This window comes from Furipterus horrens, unplaced genomic scaffold (assembly GCF_987537825.1).
Source record: "Furipterus horrens unplaced genomic scaffold, mFurHor1.1.pri manual_scaffold_2, whole genome shotgun sequence".
Lineage (NCBI taxonomy): Eukaryota > Metazoa > Chordata > Mammalia > Chiroptera > Furipteridae > Furipterus > Furipterus horrens.
In genome coordinates this window covers 123914216-123933352 of record NW_028327172.1, presented here as the reverse complement: position 1 = coordinate 123933352, position 19137 = coordinate 123914216, and the positions used below count along the sequence as shown (strand labels likewise).

Sequence of the window (19137 nt, the reverse complement as noted above, 5' to 3'; positions counted from 1 at the left end):
TATTCACTAATTTTACATCTGATAAGGGGTTAAAATCTAAAATATATAAGTAGTGCTTACTCCAGAAGTACATATATTAAAATTGGAAAGATACAGTGATTAGCATGGTCCCTGCGCATGGATGACATGCAAACTTGTGAAATGTTCTATTTTAAAAAAAAATAAGTCCATAAATAAATGAAATATATAAGGAACTTACTTAAAACAAATGATAAAACAATCTGATTAAAAAATGAACAGAATACCTGGATAGACACTTCTCCAAGAGGACATACACATGGCCAATAGATGTATGAAAAGATGCTCAATATTACTAATCAGAGAAATGCAAATTAAAACCACAATGCGACATCACCTCACACCTGTTAGAATGGCTATCATCAATAAATCAACACATATTATTTACAATAGCCAAGATCTGGAGGCAACCTAAGTGTCCACCAATAGATGAGCTTATAGATAAAGAACTTGTGGTACATACATAAAATGCAGTATCACTTAACCATAAGAAAGAATGAAATCTTGCTGTTTGCAACAACAGGGATGGACCTAAAGTATATTAGGCTGACTGAAATAAGTTAAACAGAGAAAGACTAATACCGTATGATTTCACTTATATGTGGAATCTAAAAAGCAAAATAAAACAGGCAAACTCATGGATAAAGATAAACCGATAGTAAGCAGATGGATGGAGGCTTGGGGCATTAGGTGAAAAGGTAAAAGGCGTTACAAATTGTCAGTTATAAAAAAATAGTCACAGGGATGTAAAGTGCAGTTTAGAGAATATACTCAACAATATTGTAACTATGTATGGTGTTCAATGGGCACTTGACTTATCGGAGTGATCACATCATAAGGTATATACATGTCTGATCACTATGCTGTATACCTGAAACTAATATAATGTATATCAACTGTAATTAAAAAATAAATTGAAGAAATGCTTGCCAAAATAGCTTGCTTATTAGCTTAACCCTTTTTCTCAAATACTGCTGGACTTGACCTGGCAAATAAGAAACTTGAGCTGTGATACAGTCCTGGGAGTAACTTTTACCCAGCCAGCTAAAAGCTTATGTAATACTGGGGCCATCTCTCTCTTTTGGCAGGTCTACTCCCTCTTCCATTTCCTAACTTGTCATCTGGTAAAGCAGAATTTTGTTTAGCAGTTAAAATAAAACAGGGAACAAAAAGCCAAAACTGACACTATCAAAGTTAAAATAAAATGTTTAATAAACACATAAAGTTATGCTAGAGAAAAATGCAAAAAATTATGCATTAAGCAGATTTATAAAGCAAAGTACTATAACTTACATTTCAAAGAAATCATAAAGTATAAAATTGCAAAATGTCTGCATAGGCAAGGAAAGCATTAACAGTCCTTTCAGTGACTTATCATATAAACTGTTTTTAAAGTGCTACAGGGTGAGGCATTATATTTAAAAATTTAATAAACATTTGATTTCAACATAGTCTTACAGAACAGTTTTTTCCTCAAGTAAGCTACAAACTTTTTATAAGAAAGTTGAAAGACACATGTGTAATACTAAGGAGTAATAAACTTGCTAATCCCAAATTATTAGTACAATTCAAAAGCACATGAAATTCCAGATTAGGAACAAACTGGCTTGTCCAAGGTGCAGTCTAATCCACACATGTATCTCAGCTAACATCTATGCAACAGCCTCTCCATATACCCACAGTTTGTTCCTGGGAATTTAGTTTATTAGTTAGTTAGTTTTTTTTTTTTTTATTCACAAAAATCTGCAAGGCACCTAAATATTAACCTGTATTTTATTTGTCCATATTGAAAATGCAGAGGGGAGGCTGCTATGGGACCCAGTGGTGGCAGTACAGAGAAGTGCTTTAGAGAGAACTCTCCAGGCACAAAGACTAGCAAGTCAGAAATGAACAATGATACCTCTTAACTACCTGCCTAAACATCTCTAAGCTTCAGCTTATCAGCTACAAAATGGCATCCTCTTAACAGTTTCTGTAAGAATCTGTATGCCTGCAAGTAAAGCATTAAGTATGATGCCAGCAGAAGGAGAGGCTCAAAAATATAGTTGTTTCTATTATTATCATGATGACTCCGATACTAGGAAGGAGTATTATAGGTGAATAAAGGAAAAGACTAATCATTCTTTGGACTGTGTTCTCATTGGGAGCGATCCTGGCATACGGGGCAGGACAATTCTTGTACAGAATTGCTCAGGCATTTAGCATCCTGGCCTCAAGGCAGCAAAAGACCAGTAGCAAGGCCATCACTGTGGTAACCAAAATGCACCTGTACCTTTCAAAACACCCTGTAAAAGAGACCATTATCTTTCTTGAGAACTTTTCTAGAGGAACCTTCTTAATTAAGAAACAATTTATTTATCTTAATAACAATGCCTTCCTGTCTTTGAGAGTAGTGTTTAAGGATGAGATACATCAGGCCTAGTGGTGGGAGAATAGGTAAGAAATGTTCAGTATTATATGAATCCTTTCTTGATGGATCCCAGTATCAAAACTCAAACACTCACTATTCAGGGCTCAAGTCAAAAGGCAGAGCTGTATCTTTGCAAGTAAAACTCAGCAGAACAAATCCTGCCATGAAGCCACTTCTTCAGCCAGGCTGTTTATGTAGGTGAAATAGAAGGTAGACATATAAATTCAGACCTTTCTTCAACATTACTGGGCCAGGGTTCACTTCCTCCCGTGTCTACAAAAAGTCAAAACTAAAATCATAAACAAAAAGACTAACGAGCAAAACAAGGCCCACCAAAATGACACAAATCTGTGCCAAGAAAAGCTCTAACTCAGCTTAAACTCAATTCCTTCTCTGACAAAGTATTCAGGTCTGAACAGATCTTAAAGAGCTAGGTTGTCACAGGTCTTAAAACAGCTAGGCCTTCTGTCCACTCCTAAATCTGTTCTCTGAACTTAAGTGTTTTGATGATGTCAGAACAGACACGGGGCATTTGACCTTCACTAGTGCTGTGAGCTTAAGGCAAGTTTTGTTACCAACACAATGACTAAGGCACTGAGAGATGAGGAGAAATGCTCACTGGTGGGAGCCACTGGGGGTAAAATGCAGATCTCCTGTTTCCCAATCCAGTACTTCAGTCCCACCCCCAAGGTCATGGACATGAGGCTGTTTCAAGGTGAAAGCTCCCACATGCTACTCTCCTTTTAGTCTCTAATCTGAGCCTAGCCTGGATCTGCTGTCAACTGCAGAAGGAAGAATGTGGTCAGCGGACATATATTTACATTCTGTTCACCATCTCTTTTTGGAGATGTCCTTTACCTCCTTGAAACGATTATATTAAATGGATGTGGGGCCAGAGTTAGACCATATCTTCCAGACAGGTTGGGCTTCTTAGAATCCTCAGGTAAAGCAAATGTGAAACTCTGCATTAGGCTCACAAACATCAGGAAGAGTTCCATCTTTGCCAGCTGCTCTCCCATGCACACCCGCTTCCCTAAAGTGGAATCAGAAATAGGCAAGCATTATAATGCCACCTCTCCTCCTATTTCAAAAGGATACAATTACATGAAATACCTAAACTGAATATTTTAAATGCAGACAATAGAGTTTTAAAATAAAATTGCCACATAAACCACATGACCTCCCGCAGTAATGCTGATCAGAATTTTTACATTTCAACCCCTATGCATAAAAATCTATCCTCGTCCTAGAGTGGTATTAGAGGCAGATTCAATGTGGTGGCTACCTTGTCTCCTTGTACTTAAGTACCTACTTCTTTCTTTCCTGTGGTCTTACCTGGATGATTAGAGAAGAAATAAGTCAGGTTAAGATTCTCTGGAGAGTTCCTTTTCTATAGAGAGACTCCTGCAGGTCCCAATCTGGGACCTAAAGGAGGGAGTGCTGAGAAGCAAGAACCCCCTCTCACCCACAGCCCAGCCCAGGGTGAAGAGCTGCTCTTATTTCCAGCGGTTCCCTGGGACTCAGTCACCTGAGCAGTTCAGAAATGAAGATTTCTGGGCATATGTAAAGATTTAAAGCCAAACTGCTTTCACTTTGTTTTCAAAACCTGAAATGAACATAGTGGAGATGTGCCCTTTAAATTATTGTTCTATTCTCTTATGTTAGCTGGCCAAGAAAGAAAATTTTTTCAAAGAGTATTATGAAATAATAAAAGATTCTTTTGATTCTACTTCATTTTAAATCATACCATTAAAAAATAAAAGTTTAACTAACCTATCCCAAAAGGAATAAATGTTTCTTTTTTTAGAAGTTGTCCTTGATCATCCAGAAATCGGTTAGGGTCGAAATCATCAGGTTTCTCCCAAATGGCTGGGTCTCTGTGCACTGACCACAGGTTGGGTATTATCACTGTGCCTTTAGGAATAGTGTATCCTTGGAGCACTAAGACAAACGAATGAAAAAACAGTGTCACTCAACATGCCTTTGGCTAAACAGTTCTCTGCGAGCATTGCTATGGAAAAAATACCTAGTTCATATCTAGCTTCGTCATTTGCTGAGACTTGCAGGTACTTGCAGGCAGGGGCAAGACCTTATCACCTGGCAGCCTTCCTCCATATCTCGCCAGGCCCAGCCTGACAGTTGCTCTGACAATGTGAGGTAATGAATTAGATCAACCACAAAAACATCACAATTAAAACACTAAAACAGAAAACAGTGCATACCAGGTAAGCTTTCTCAAAGAACAGAAATTCCTATTATTATTGATTAGTGATTGTAATATTTTCCGTAACAGCCTTTGCTCATCATCTGTGTCAAGTGCATGGCCAAATGGACACATTTCACTGTGAGGGGTGAAGCAGGTGCCCTCAGAATCAGATGGGGTCTTCCAATTCTTTACTATTTATGCTTCAGTTGCAGAATTGTAACAATTGAAGTAGGATAATTCCCAGTTAAAATATTTAATTCCATATTTATACTAACCCCTGAAACCTGTGAATAGCTAATTTACCTGCCCTCTATGAAGGGGATGGAGAAGCAGATGCCTTTGTTAATTCTAGCTTCTTGTGTCAATGCAGCCAGTGTAAATGGCAGCATAACTTGCTTGACCAGTGGGAGCATCTGTGCTCTGAAGACTAGACAGCTGTTCACAACAGAAGCTGTGCGGGAATGCCAGGACTGTAAATAACGAACAAACGTGCACTGAAGCACTCCCTGGGCACTTCATCCTCTATGACACAAAGCTAAACCATCAGAAGGATCAAGCTAGGTGACAGCCACCATACCCTCACCTCAACTTCTGGATTAAGGGGCTGGGCTTCCCATAAGGACATTCAAAGGGGAAGGCTCGAGACTTGCCTGTTTTCTCTGAGGTCATATGAGGAATGGAAAGTGGCACCACCATAGTCAGCCTCTGCACCTCCATGATGGTGGCTTCTGTGTATGGCATCCGGGCCTTGTCAGTGAGGGAAGGGGCTCGGTCAGCACCAATGACCCTTTCAATTTCTTCATGAACCTTATCTGTACAAAAAGGAAAGAATAAACCAGGAGACAAACCAGCAGTGAGTTGAGATTGCCCTCCTATGCCCGTTTTCCATTTCCCTGAACACACAACCGGTAACTTGGCAATACAGGCCTGACCCACCCTGAGTGAAATGAAGTACCGGCAGGCAGATAGAGGGGGTAAAGGGGAAGACAGTCTGTATTCAGGAGCACTCTGAACCATTCTCTCATATGAACTTTGGACTGACTCTCTATGCCTTTATAGGTGAAAATGTGTGGTAGTCTAATGGCCCTCAGTCATCCCTGCACCTCTTGGTTTACACATGCTTACTCAGTCCCCTCTCACTTTGTACCAAGTTGGTCTAAGTGACCAACACAATAAAGGAGAAGAGTTGGCATGTCGGTTCTGAACTGAGGTTATAGAAGACACTGTGACTCCTGTCTTGGCCATTCATTCTCTCGGGCCAAGACAAGCAGCTCCATGAAAAGGTCCAAGCGGTATGGCCTGCAGCCAGTAGCCAAGTGGGTAAGCCACCTTGGAAGTCGATCCTTCAGTCCCAGTCAAATTTATAGATGGCTGCAACTCCAGCCACTTGGACTTCAACCTCATGCGAAATCCTAAACAAGACCATGCAGGCTAAGCCACTCCTGCATTCCTGATCCTCAGAAACTTTGCGAGATGTTGTTTTAAGCTGCTAAACTTTGGGATAATGTGTTACTCAGCAATAGATTAACTAAATTAGGTAGGCAAAATCCCATCTAAATACCAAAAAATTGCCATTCAAATATGTCCAGTCTAATCCCTGAAACCTGTGAATAGATACTTAACCTGGCCAAAGAATCTTTGCAGATGTGATTAAATCAAGGACCTGGAGATAAGGAGATTATACTGGATTGTCTGGGTATGACCAATCTAATTACATGGGCTTTAAAATCAGAGAACTGTTCCTCATTGAGTTTAAAGGCAGAGGGAAATGTGACATTGGATGAATGGGCAGAGAGATGCAACATTTCTGGCTGCAAAGATGGAGGAAACTGGAAATGGATTCTCCGCTAGAGCCTGCAAGGAAGAATGCAACCTTGCCAACATCTTGATTTTAGCCCAGTGAGACACATGTCAGACTTCTAATGAACAGAACTATAACAAATTTGTGTTGTTTTAAGTCACAAAATTTGTGGTTATTTGTTATAGGAGCAATAGAAAACTAATACACTATCCTGCCCTATGTTCTTCCAGTATAAACAGCCACTGGCATTCACTGCCTATAGGTATCATGTGGTGGACCTAGCTCTGTGAACTTGTGAAGGTCACGTTAACTTCTCTGAGCTTCTGTTCTCCATTTTCAAAACAAGATAAATGGGTTCAGATGATCATCGTGGTCCCCTCCAGCTCTAAATTGTTATTCCTTTCTAAAGTCCTTTTTTCATCACAGATTCTACACAGAATCTGACCTGTCGAGACTTAAAGCAGTATGATACTAACTAGAAACTTGGAGTTTCACTGCCTACACCATATCGACTCTCTATAAGATGCAGGTATTTCCATTTTGTTTTCCAGCCTGAAGACATTGCTTAGTGCTCGGAGCCACAGGATCACCAAGGTGGCTGATCCTATTGTAAGTAACCTAATTTCTCCGTGAATGAAACATTAATTACCTTGTATGTCAGGGTTCAGTGACATATACAGAAGGCACCAAAGCAAAGAGTTAGTTGTGGTATCAGTCCCAGCAATGAAGAGATCCCCGATGATATAAAATAAGTAATCTTCATTAAAACTGCTATTGCTGTTATTTTTCTTCTCTTCCTCCACTTGGAGAAGGTACATGTCTATGAAGTCCTGAGGGTTCTCAACATTCAGAGCCTCTCGATGGTCTTTGATGATTTTTTTAAGAAAAGTGGTAATATCCTTTTCAATTTGTCTTAATTCCTTAAATGGTCCAAAGGGAAGGTAATAAAGCCAGGAGCATATGTTGACCAGTTGGAGCTGGTTGTTCAGACAGATTTCTAAACCTCGTGACATAAAAGTAAGCATTTTCTTAAACTCACTGTTGGTGTAATCAAAGCGCTGGCCAAAGCACATGGAACAAATGATGTTAGAGACGGCATTGTTGACAATGGGGAAAGGGTTGAAGGGGTCTCCTCCATGCTTTTGCATTTCCTCTTTCACATATTTGAACTCCTCGATAATCTTGGGCTCCAAGCTAAGCTTTCCTAAGCCAAAATGACGAAGAGTTGAATGAGAGAACTTTCTCTGTTGTCTCCAGACTGGACCATAACGTGCAAATACAATTCCTGCAAAAGGACACACCAACAAAAAGTTGAGAGAGAGCGATGTCTGACAATATTTTACCAGGACACACCAGTAACGTATTCTGTATTTCTCAAGTCACTTGTGCAAAATTCATATAAAGGTCTGCAGTCAAGACAAACGATTAGCAAAGTGTTGTGGTCAAGATAGTATGTTTGTAATAACAAAAATCACATGCAATTCGATTAAGGAAAATCTGTGTTGTACAGCGTATTATTGTAGATACTAACTTCTGATGAAATGAAAAGCAATGAGTTTCAATTTCTAGAGTTAGTGTATATTTCAAAATCTTATTTTCATGAGAGTGAATCCAGCTTAGAAAATATTTCAGGCCGGATACATCCATATTCTGAACATTCTGAACAGAAGGATTAGTATGGTAGCAGATTGCACATGAGGGCAGAAAAAATACCTGGTTGTGCTTATCGTTAAAATCCCAGCTTCTGGTACTGTGCTGGCCATAAAGGAGGAGCTTGTTAAATATGAACTGAATAAATCAAAAGTCAAACTGGATTAGAACATTGGCCATCAAAGTTTGGAACCAAATAATGGCAGGTAATTAAAATGTCTGCTGTTGGCAACAGCCCTAATTTAAAAACATCTGAACTCAAGGCCATCCACGACTACATCTTATTTGACTCGCACTTACGTTGTACATCTCCCACCGTCAAACCCAACAGAATTACTCTCAGCTATTCCTTGTTTGCTGTAACCTATTTCATCCTCCTACCTTCCCAGTGTGCTTTACTGTTTCAGCCAGTTCTTTCCCATTTTTAATCTCCTTCATTTCTGCTACCTTCCAGTACATGCTTCATTCACTTAACAGATATTTCGGAATGCCTACTATGTGCCAGAAACTGGGTTGTGAACAATAAAAGTAATTACTGCTAATTTATAATAAGATATATAGAAATTTTATAATCTAATATCTAATGAAGAAGATTCCGTGCCCTCCCCACTACCACCACCATGTTCTTTAAAAAAAGGTTTTTTTCATTCTTAGCTCTTTACTCTTTTATGAAACTTAATTATCTGGTCAAATACTATTTTTTTTAAAGTGCCTTTGGGATTTTGACTGGATTTAATTTTTTAAAAATTCATATTCATAAATGAAAATGCCTATAAATTTTCACATAATATACTTGTCTGGATATACTGGCCTTCTAAAATGAAGCAGGGTGTATTCTTTCTCTAAGGTAGAATTTGTCTAAAATTATGACACGTTCCTCTTTCTTCGAGTTTATTTTTTGTTCCTTTTTGGATATATAAAGTTGGTCTCAACTCATTAATTTTCAGACCTTCATCTTAATAAATGATTTAAGGCTCTCCAATTTGCCTCTGGCACCTCTTTAGCTGTAGTCCACAGAACTATTTGAATGTATTTTCATTGCAGTTTAATTTAAAATTTGTTTCCTTTGGTGATTCTCTTTTGCCACCTACCTCAATTTGTCTCATACTGATTTTTGACATTGATAAGCTTTTTTTTAGCCTGGTATGTGATCAAGTTCAATAATACTTCCAAATAGTTAAGAGGAATTTTTACCCAAGCAATTGTTAGGTATAAGGTTCTTTATATGTCCAACAAAAAAAGTTTGGTAACTATTGGACTCAAATCTTCTGTATCCTTAACAAATTTTTATCTGCCTGCTCTCTCAACTGCCCAAATACTTACGTTAAAATATTCTGTATAGTGATGCGTTTGTCAATTTCTTTTTGAAGTTCTATAAGTTTTGTTACATGTAAATAAATATCATAGCTGTATCATTATATGTATCTGTTGTTAGGTGTATATATATATATATGTATATATATATATACACACACACACACACACACACACATATATATATATATATATATTAGATAATACTGTTATATACATTCAAGTTTAGAATTATTCTGTCTTCTGTAGGGAACCGCTCCTCATGGTTTAGGGAATTGTAGCCCCGGCCTGAGCATGACTGCTGCCAGCATCCCGGTCATGCTTGTCTTTAAGTCTCAACATAAGGCTGGGTGTGAGACATACCCGAAAGCCACTCAGAGGGTTTCCATGGGAATTAGATTTGAAAAATATTTATTATGCTTTTATGCTTTAGAACTTGCTCTGCTTTATCTGTAGTATAACATAAACGGTCTCTAGATAGGACTGTATGAAACCTTGCACCTAATGCCAGTGTGGCGTCAAGTTGTTTGATAGACCCTGACACAGACTGGTCACTGTGCCCCCTGTACTAGTACATGTAATCTGTTATTGTTAGCTGTAACCCTAATGCCTCCAAACTATTGATGATTCATGAATCTTGGCCTTGTATTTCTCATGTGTATCCTCCTCAATAAAAGGCATGAGGGAAGAAGGACTAATCACTGTTCTCCACTGGAGAGGCAGCCACCTTCCTTCCCCCAGACACAATAAAATGTCCTGGGTAAAAGTTTGTTCCGCCGTGGTCTCTGCTGGACAGAGCAACTTCCAACCGAGCCTAGGGTGTGTGAGGCACCTCTGCCATAGTCTTCCGTATTTAAATAAACTCTTATCATCATGTAATGCACTCTTCATTCTTAACAATTAAGTTTGACAAAGTATATTTTGTCAAAAACATATCAGCTTTTCTTCTTAAAGTATTTTCTGTTTAAAAGTTTCTATTTTATTTTTCCATTACCATTTATCCCCCCATACCCTCCTCCACCACCACCCACCTCTCTCCCCCGTGATCATGACAGTTTTCCAGGTTCATGAGTTCTTTCTCCCTCTCCCCGCTCCACTTCCCAGTTCCCCCTAACCTCCTGGTTATCAGCCTACTCTCTATGGATGAGTCTGTCTCTATTTTGCTTCTTAGTCCACTTCATTTATTAAATTCCTTATATGAGTGAAATCATGTTACTTGTCTTTCTCTGCCTGACTTACTTCAATTAGCATAATGTTCTTTTCCTTTCTTTTACTTTGATCTTGAACATATCCTTGTGTTTGAAGTATGTCTGTTTTTTTTGGGAAGAGTATATCTTTTTAAAACAACATATATTTGGATTAAAAAAATTCATTTTGTCAACATTATAGCCTGTAAGTTTAGTCCATTTACATTTAGTATCAGTATTGTCCTAACATCATTTTGCACTTTGTTTGTCCTGCTATGTCTATTCTTTTTCCCCTTCTTGCCTTCTTTAGCATTGAGAGAAACAGGGTCAGTTCTCACCCTTAAATTTTTTAAAAGCTTAAAGCCTAGTTCAGTGGTCATCAAACTAGAGACCAAAGGTCAATCCAGCCTGCTGCCTCTTTTGTACTGCTAGAGAGCTAGGACTAGCTTTTACATTTTTTACATGGTTGGAAAAAAATCCAAAGAACATTTTGTGGTAGGTGAAAATGATATGAAATTCAAATATCAGGGTTGATAGTTTAACTAGAACATAGCCAGTTACTGAGTCACTGTAATTCATTTACGAACAGTCTACAGCTTTTGCACTAAAATGGTAGAGTAGTTGCAACAGAGATTAGTGGTGGGGGAGAAAATTTTCTCTGCCAGCATCCAGGACAAGACAAGCAAATTACCTTGCTTTCTTTTGCTGGTGGCCAGGTTTCTTGAGTGTTCTTTGTCTAATTCACTCAGAGTTAGCTCTTTAAGAGTCCTCTCCTTATCTAAAAGTAACTTTTCATCTTGTGTGGTACAAGGCCACATCTCTCTGACCTTGCTTCCCCAACTCTACATCCTGAACTGGCCAAGAGGTCACTAAAACCCAAGGTTCTCCAAAGCATCTGCTTTCTATTTTCCGCAGTGGTGGAGATGGTGATTGGAACTCGCCTAACTACTACACCTTACAGGCATTTCCAACAATGGCTGTTTTTAGCCCACCAGTTCACCCCTCTGCCTCCAATTCCTGAGCCTTTAGGGGTTCTGCAGGGTACACTGTCTCACACCCCACTAGTACTATCCACTGTAGACACTTAAAGGTTGTCATCGTTCAGTCTATTAAGTCATTTGCCAATCCCGTGTCCACTTCTTTGTCTTCAGATGTTGTGGTGCAGGACTGGAAATACATTTCATCACAGGTGGAGCATATGCTTTTATTAAAAGTCTCTCTGGTTTGATATGTGATTGTCAAGACAATGTTTCAACCATTCCCCAAAAGAGAACTCTGTATTTGTTTAATAAAACTCCACAAACTATTTCCTAGGCGACCATAGCTTAGTCACTCTTCCTGTTTTTAACCATGGCCAAGTCTTTTGCTGCAGTCAGCATTCAGCAGGCATTGTTGGGCCTTCTCTTTTCCTGCTGTCTCACTCTAACTTCAGGATTCAATACTAACTACCCTCTCATCATTTAGATACTACGTGGGACATTTGTGCTCTGTCCTATTGATCAAGGAATTTTATTTTTTTGCTGTTATGTCCTTGGTCTATATCATCTACTCACTATCTTTTAAATTGCACATCTGTACTTTAGAAATACTTAAGTGAAATGACCTTTTTCTATCAGTTTTCCCAATATTTTAGAGCCTCCTATGTGCCAGACACTAAGGGTACAAAGATTTAGAAGACACAGCCCCTGTTCTTAAGATGCTTAGAGTCTTGTGAGGAATTGGATAAAACAACAATCCAATACACCATTGTATGTTGGATTGTATTTAAGTTGTATATTGTATTGAATGTTGTATGGTGGAGGTGTATCGAAGTTGCAATGTAGACAGAGGAAGAAACATCATGTCAGCTGAGGGAAGGCAGTGCTTCTCAGAAGAGAGGTCAGCTGAGTTGGTACTTCATCTGTTCATGAGATTCACATGATGGCACTTCTTAGCAAAAATAAATACTTCAGCAAGGTCAAAGAGGATGTTTCAAGAAAGGCTAAATTACCTTCAAAGGGAAATAAAGGCAAGAAAGTACAGGGAACCTTCTTGGAAGTGGCTAATAGTTGAGTACTGTTTTTTTTGTTTAAATTTTTATTTCTTGATTTTAGAAAGAGGGAGAGGAAGATAGTGAGAGAGAGAAATATCAGTTTCTTGTTTCATTTATTTATGTATTCATTGGTTGATTCTTGTATGTGCCCTGACTGGGGATCGAACCCACAACTTTTTGGTGTAGGGGAGACAACACTCCAAATAAATGAGTCACCTGGCCAGGGCAGTGTAAGTATGATATTTGGAAAACTCAAATATAATAAATAACATCACCACATTTCAGACCTTTTTGCCAATGTGTTAACTGTTTTGAGGCTCTTTATGCACATCACCGTTTATGAAACATTCCCTTTTCTGCTAATCTTTAGCAGCAAAATTATTTTAAAGTATCTTGTGAAAAACATTTAATAATGTTACTGGTTTCTAATTTCTAACATCATTTCTTTTCTCTAACAGTCTACACATCTTGTTTCTGGACAATTTCACATTTTATAATTTTCCCATTGGAAACATCTTGCTCTCTTCATGTTGGTGAGCTATCTATTTTTTGACCAGTGAAATCTACTCAGAACTTATCTGCTCTTTCATTCTTTTTTGGGCATCTGAAAATATACCCATACTCTCCTCTCTAATTCTTCACTGTTGAAGAAGTTGCAATAGAAATACTCAGATGACCTGTTCTCTATGCCAACTGATGTCCACAAGCATTTTCTTTGTGACTTATGGTTCTTTCTCTACATTTTCTTGTCCATCACCTTTAGCAGCTAGATATTTTTCTCAGTTTTCACAGCACAATTTGTCCCACACACATCCACAATAATAAAAGCAGCATGGCCTAACACCTCCTGTCCCTTGAAGGAATTAATGCATTAGCTGAGATACTAAAGCAACTGATTTCCACAGGCTCCCAGTGCTTTCTTAAAAAAACAAAAAAACGGTTTTTTATTTATTTACTTTTAGAGAGAGGGGAAGGGAGGAAGAAATAGAGGGAAAGAAACAAAATGTGTTAGAGATATATCGATTTGTTGCCTCTTGAACACCCCCAACTGGGGAACTGGCCTGCAACCCAGCCATACCCCTGACTGGGAATCCAACTGGAGACCCTTCGGTTTGCTGGTGGGCGCTCAGTCCACTGAGTCACACCAGTCAGGGCCCAGTGCTTTCTTAAATAAAGACGTATCTGATAATAATCTTGATCCATCTAATATTTAGACAATGTCTTATTGTAAATTCTTGGCTAAACTATATCGCTACCAAAAAGGACCTCAAAGAAGAAAATCTAATTCATACCTTTAAAAATCTACAGGAAAAGACAGACATGCAACACAAATTCCAATATGATGTGGTGTGTCAGTAAATGCTTGCATGCGTGCATTCAATCCTTTCTTGATTTCCTGCTCTGTGCCAATTAGTGGGGAAACTGTTTACCAAGATGAACAAAATCTTTGCCCTCACAGAGCTCACATTCCAGTGGTAGGTAAATGTGGTAAAGGGCTAAATACTTTCAAACTGTTTATCAAATGTAGTAAGAATGTGAAAAAAAAATGAATTGTGGTACTGGACAGTACTTAAAATAGCGCTTAGAGACAACAACTGGCCTGAGAGATGATGAGGAGTCAGTCAAGTGAAAATTATTTTGGGCTTAAGGATGACAAACTCAGTGGCCTGAACCAGTCACAGACCTGGTAAGGACCCAGCTTACTGTGCCTAGAGCGGATTAAAATGTACAAGTAAAAGGAAGTGGAAAGAGAAAAAAATCAGAAAGGCAGGTAGGGTTAGAGTAAATGTGATATTCTATTCTATTGCAACAGATAATGTGTTTTCTAACCCAGAAGTTTCCCAAATTAGACTCCCATAGGCAGGAATCACAGCGGCCACAAACCCAGTGTATGAAGTTAGCCAATATGTTTTCAGGACTTTCTATCTTATGGGAAAATAAATATCTTAAATTTTGCACGCAAAACTCAGAGGGAATATATATCCCTTCCTCTTTTTCGCTCAGCCCAGTTTCTTCCCGGGACACCGCCTGAAGCGTGAGGCCTCGTCCTGGAGCGAGAGAACGAACACCGCTGGAGAGACGAAGCCCGGCAGCACACAGTGCTGTCTCCCCTTTCCCTCCCGTTACCCTTCCTGCATTTTCCGGTGTGTTTCCTAGTTCTGGTCTTGAAATATGAACTAATCACCATTGCTTACAGCTGGATGGCATCTTAAAGGCGCCTGAAAGGGTGGCGCCGTGACGCCCCCGCCGCCACCCCCCTGGTCTCGGATGCAGGAATGTGGCAGCGGGGCGCGTGCGGATGGAGGGGGCACAAGCCCCGCAGCCTCGTGTTTTCCCACCGCCCGCGATCCCCCCGGCTCCCGGCCGCGGCGCCGCTCACCCTTCTCCTTGGTCACGAGGGAGACGAGCGGCACCCGCGGGCGGTCGCTGAAGACCTCGGCCTGCTGCACCAGAGCTTCGCGCACGCTGTGGAAGTCGTTGAGGACGACCACCAGGTAGTGGCCGATGAAGAAACTGTAGATGTTGCCATAGACCTGGGCCAGGTTGGACAGCAGCACCTGCGAGCCCAGGGAGGAGAGCTCCACGCCTGCGGCCGTCGCCCGGCGGTTCACCCAGCTCTTCCCGCGGAGGAAGGACGGCAGCAGCACGAAGCCGAAGTTGCCCACCACCGGCCAGGGCGCGGGCCCAGGGGGGATGCCCGGTGGCCGGCACCGCCGCATCCAGCTCCAGCCGAGCAGCGCCGCCAAGCCGAGCAGCAGCAGCGCGCCGCCGGTGGGGTCCAGCCGCAGCAGCCCCAGAGGAGCGGGCAGGAGACTTGGAGGCCCTGTCGAGCCCTGGTTGGGGGGCTGCGGCGGAACGGGGACTTCCATGGCCGCTGATCGGGAGGCCGCCGCCCAGGCTTACAGGAGAGGGCACGCAGATGTGGGGCTGCGGCCTCAGCTGGGAGCCTGAGGCGGAAGGAGTGCGGAGGGCGCCCCGGATTGGCTGCCTCACGCCCCCCTTTCTCCACATCTCCTCCCAGCAGCGACGCCGGATTGGAAACGCGGACGTGCTCGCTACGCAGCAGATGAGGTCTGCTGACAAGGCGGGGCGCGCCTTCTGCAAGTTTGCCTCGGAAGTTCCGTGGTGCCCCTCGTCTGGGTCAGGCCTGCATCAGTGATGCTGGCAACGCATTCTTGCGCTCTGATCGGCTGCCGTACTTCCTTAAGCCATTCCACTGTCCCGCTAGTGCATAAACCCTGCCAGGAAAACTAGCCCTTAGGGTACTCAGCCTCCACCCCAGCAGCTCCACCCTGAGCTGGGAGAGTGGGGTCCCCGACCCACCCCTTGAGAGCAAAACGACAGGGCTACTTCTCTCTCCAAACCGGGACTGGGAGGAAGAACGACCCTCCCCTCCTCCCAGCGACAGGAGGATGGCAGAAGGCAATGTGTTAAGCTTGTAGGCGTAGGTGCCAACGCTGCGGAAAGGATGGACGGCAATGTGGTGGGTGGGGTGGTGGAGTCCAGTTCTTAGAACTTGCCAGGGTCAGGGAAAAGTCTTTACGTGGTGAGTGAACGCTCAGCGTCAATTTGACCCTGTGGTCTTGGGAAAACAGAAGACCTATTTCAGGAACTTGCTTGTAGGCTTTAAGTAGCTAATAATATAAAGAGAATATTAATAGCGTGACAATATTATTATTGATATCAGACCAAACTTGAAATGCTGACGTTAAGATATTAGATGCGATTTGTGTAACAATTTTAAGACAGTTCCTCTTTTAATCTTCTGTCATAATGGCTTCCAGGTGCTTCCCTTTTCCCTCTTCTACTGGCTAAATCCTCTAGTTTCTCTTTTGTTAGGCTGACACATAGAATTGTCGATATTAAACCATTAAAAAAAAATCTGAAAGCTCATTTTCACATGAATCATCTTAATTGATCATAATGAACACACCCGTTTCCCTCCTTCCGATTATTTTTTATTCTTCTGCACACACTAAAAATTAGACAGCATGCTGTACTTACAGAGTGTGGCCAAAGCACAGTGAGCCCTCTTTATTTGTTCTTTGATCCACTCTATGTTTTCTTTAAGCTGACGCCAGGAAGCTATGCTACCTTTCAAGTCTATTCTGTTCTAGTATCATTTTTACCATGTTTTTTGTAAGTTATTTTAAGCTGAAGAAAATACCCTCATATATTCTATAACTAACCATTAATTAGATTACATTACTTTTTTTAAAATTTAGAGACTCTTTACCACTTAAACTACTGTACTTGTCTGCAGATATGAATATCATCAGATCATCTGATTCTCTTCATAGCCCTGCTCTCTAAAATAGTAGCCACTAACATCTTTCCTTACACGCAAGTTAAATTCATAAATTATTTTTGAATAGTTGAAGATGTGACTAATTAACAACTCTAACAGACACCCTCTTGTACAGGATATAATTGCACTCGTAGTGTTTTCCTAAATATTCTCTTATTTCCTCAGGTCTGTGATGCACATAGGAAGTGTTATGGGCTGAGTTGTGTTCCCTCGAGAATTTGTATGTGGAGGTCCATACCCCCACTACCTCAGAATGTGACTAATTTTGGAGACAGGGCCCTTAGAAACATTAACAAGGTAAATGAGGTCATATAAGTGGACCTTAATTCAATATAACCAGAGTCCTTATAAGAAGAGGAAATCAGAGGTGTGCACAGAGGGAAGGTCATGTGAGGACACAGTGAGAAGCTGACCATTTGCAAGCCAAGGAGGGAGGCCTCAGCACCTTGATCTTGGACTTCCAGCCCCCAGCACAGTGAGGAAATAAATTTCTGTTGTTTAAGCCACCAAGTCTACAGTACTTTGTCATGGCAGCCCTAGCAAACTAATATAGGTAGCTCTCTTGTTCATAATACCATGGATAAGCCGGTAACATGAAGCCACATAGCTTATCCAGTGCTTCTTAGGGATGATTTTCCCCAAATTGTATTCCAGACTTTTCTGACAGAAAAGGAAGTACTTTCTGCTCTATCCGTCCTATTTCAATTAGGGGAATAATATAATAATCAGTAGCAGTAAAAGAAGAGAATTCTAAGCAATCTTTGTGGGTAGAGAGGGGATGGAAGACGGGGAGAGTATTAAGGAAAAAAATAATTTTGTATTGAAGCCCCAAATATAATTTTTAAATCACTCCGTTTCCCACTGAAATTCTTCCTTGCTGTACATGGATTTTGACCAGAATTGTTGGTAACAGTATATCCAAAATACCGAAGTACTTATTATTTCCTTACCAAGAGTGGTGTTAAGTTACTTCCTTTGTAAGACTACAGAGGTCCAGCTGGTTTGTAATTCCCTGGGAGGTAAATGTCACACACTCCACCCCTCTAAGGTCAGTGAGCATGAACAGAGATGGCTTATAGCTTAAGAAGCATTTGCAAAATGCTGATGAAGAGAATGTAAAAATGTTCTTTATACTAGTTGGTTGTGTTACAGAACCCCTGGGCTGCTCCAGTTGAAAACAAACCCACGGGCTCTTTAGTTAGGGGCCCGATTGCCCGCCGCCAGAATTATAACTCTCAATACCAGAGTTTGGTGAAAAGAAAAAGAATTGTTTATTTAACAGTTATATAGATTTAGTTATTTGCGGATTTCTGTTGTTAAGTCTTATGCTCTTTAAAATACCCACAAACACATATCCTTGCCTCCCCCCCTTCCAAACCAGGCTAGTTTTAGGAAAGTCAGAGAAACTGTTTCCCTACTTTCCAAACACAGTTCAGCTTTACCAGCAGCTGCCAATCATTCAATCTGATTGGGGAGGTCCTTTCTGTGCTGTGGTGCCCTCCAGCTCTCAATGCAGAACCACCTGGATTCTCAGCCTCCTTGCAAACTGCCTTCTTCCTGCAAAACCGCGTGGATCTTCTCTCCTTCTCAAAACTGCATGGCGAGAGCCTCTTAAAGCAGCCTGGAGACCCCTTCTCCAAGCCACATGGAGAAGGCCCCTTCACCAAGCCATGTGGAGGGAGCACACGAGAGAGCGAGAGAGCGAGAGCGAGAGGGAGAGCGAGCGCGCGGGCGCGCCAGAGAGAGTCAGAGCGCCAGAGCCAGAGCGCGAGTGAGAACCCGAGTCAGAGAGCGAGAGTGTCTCAGAGTGCGAGCACGAGCGAGAGCCAGAGAGAGTCTGAGAGCGAGCGTCTGAGAGAGTCTCAGAGTGAGAGCATGAGCGAGAACCAGAGAGAGTCAGAGCGCCAGAGCCAGAGCGCGAGTGAGAGCCCGAGTGTGCCAGAGAGAGAGTCTCCGAGCTAAAATGTCTGCAGCTGCTTATATATCCCTGACTGCGTCATCTGACGCAGTGGGCATTGCAAACAGTTCTGACCATTCACAGAACCTTAGGCAGGCTCTGTGTGCTTTCCATACCGTCCCCTGGTTCAAGACTCCTCCCATCTGCCTGAGGCTTTGGATGCATTAAAGCCATTTGCATAAGAAAGACAGTAGCCACCAGCCTCAGGCATGTGGAAGCATTTGAAAAGCTGCTTACTTCTCCCCATCCCCCA

The 19137-nt window shown here is 41.3% G+C and overlaps 1 protein-coding gene and 1 non-coding gene across 3 annotated transcripts; one reads left to right on the top strand and one right to left on the bottom strand.

Annotated features, from left to right (window-relative positions):
• The first annotated feature begins 52 nt into the window (after window positions 1-52).
• LOC150019416 (U6 spliceosomal RNA) lies at window positions 53-156 on the top strand. The gene has a single exon (XR_016509415.1). It is a non-coding gene; the product is annotated as a U6 spliceosomal RNA (small nuclear RNA).
• A 1052-nt stretch (window positions 157-1208) lies between these two features.
• On the bottom strand, window positions 1209-15588 carry LOC150019415 (cytochrome P450 2U1-like). 2 transcript variants are annotated; one of them, XM_090266393.1, is made up of 6 exons: window positions 14999-15588; window positions 7085-7720; window positions 5285-5446; window positions 4202-4369; window positions 3287-3461; window positions 1209-2701 (listed from the first exon to the last, which is right to left on the bottom strand). In XM_090266393.1, exons 1-6 carry the CDS (start codon window positions 15486-15488, stop codon window positions 2686-2688), a joined length of 1647 nt encoding a protein of 548 aa, XP_090122519.1. In that variant the 5' UTR covers window positions 15489-15588; the 3' UTR covers window positions 1209-2685. The 2 variants fall into 2 exon arrangements, with proteins under 2 accessions (XP_090122519.1, XP_090122520.1); XM_090266394.1 differs by having other exon boundaries at window positions 1209-3461.
• Between the last annotated feature and the right edge of the window lie 3549 nt (window positions 15589-19137).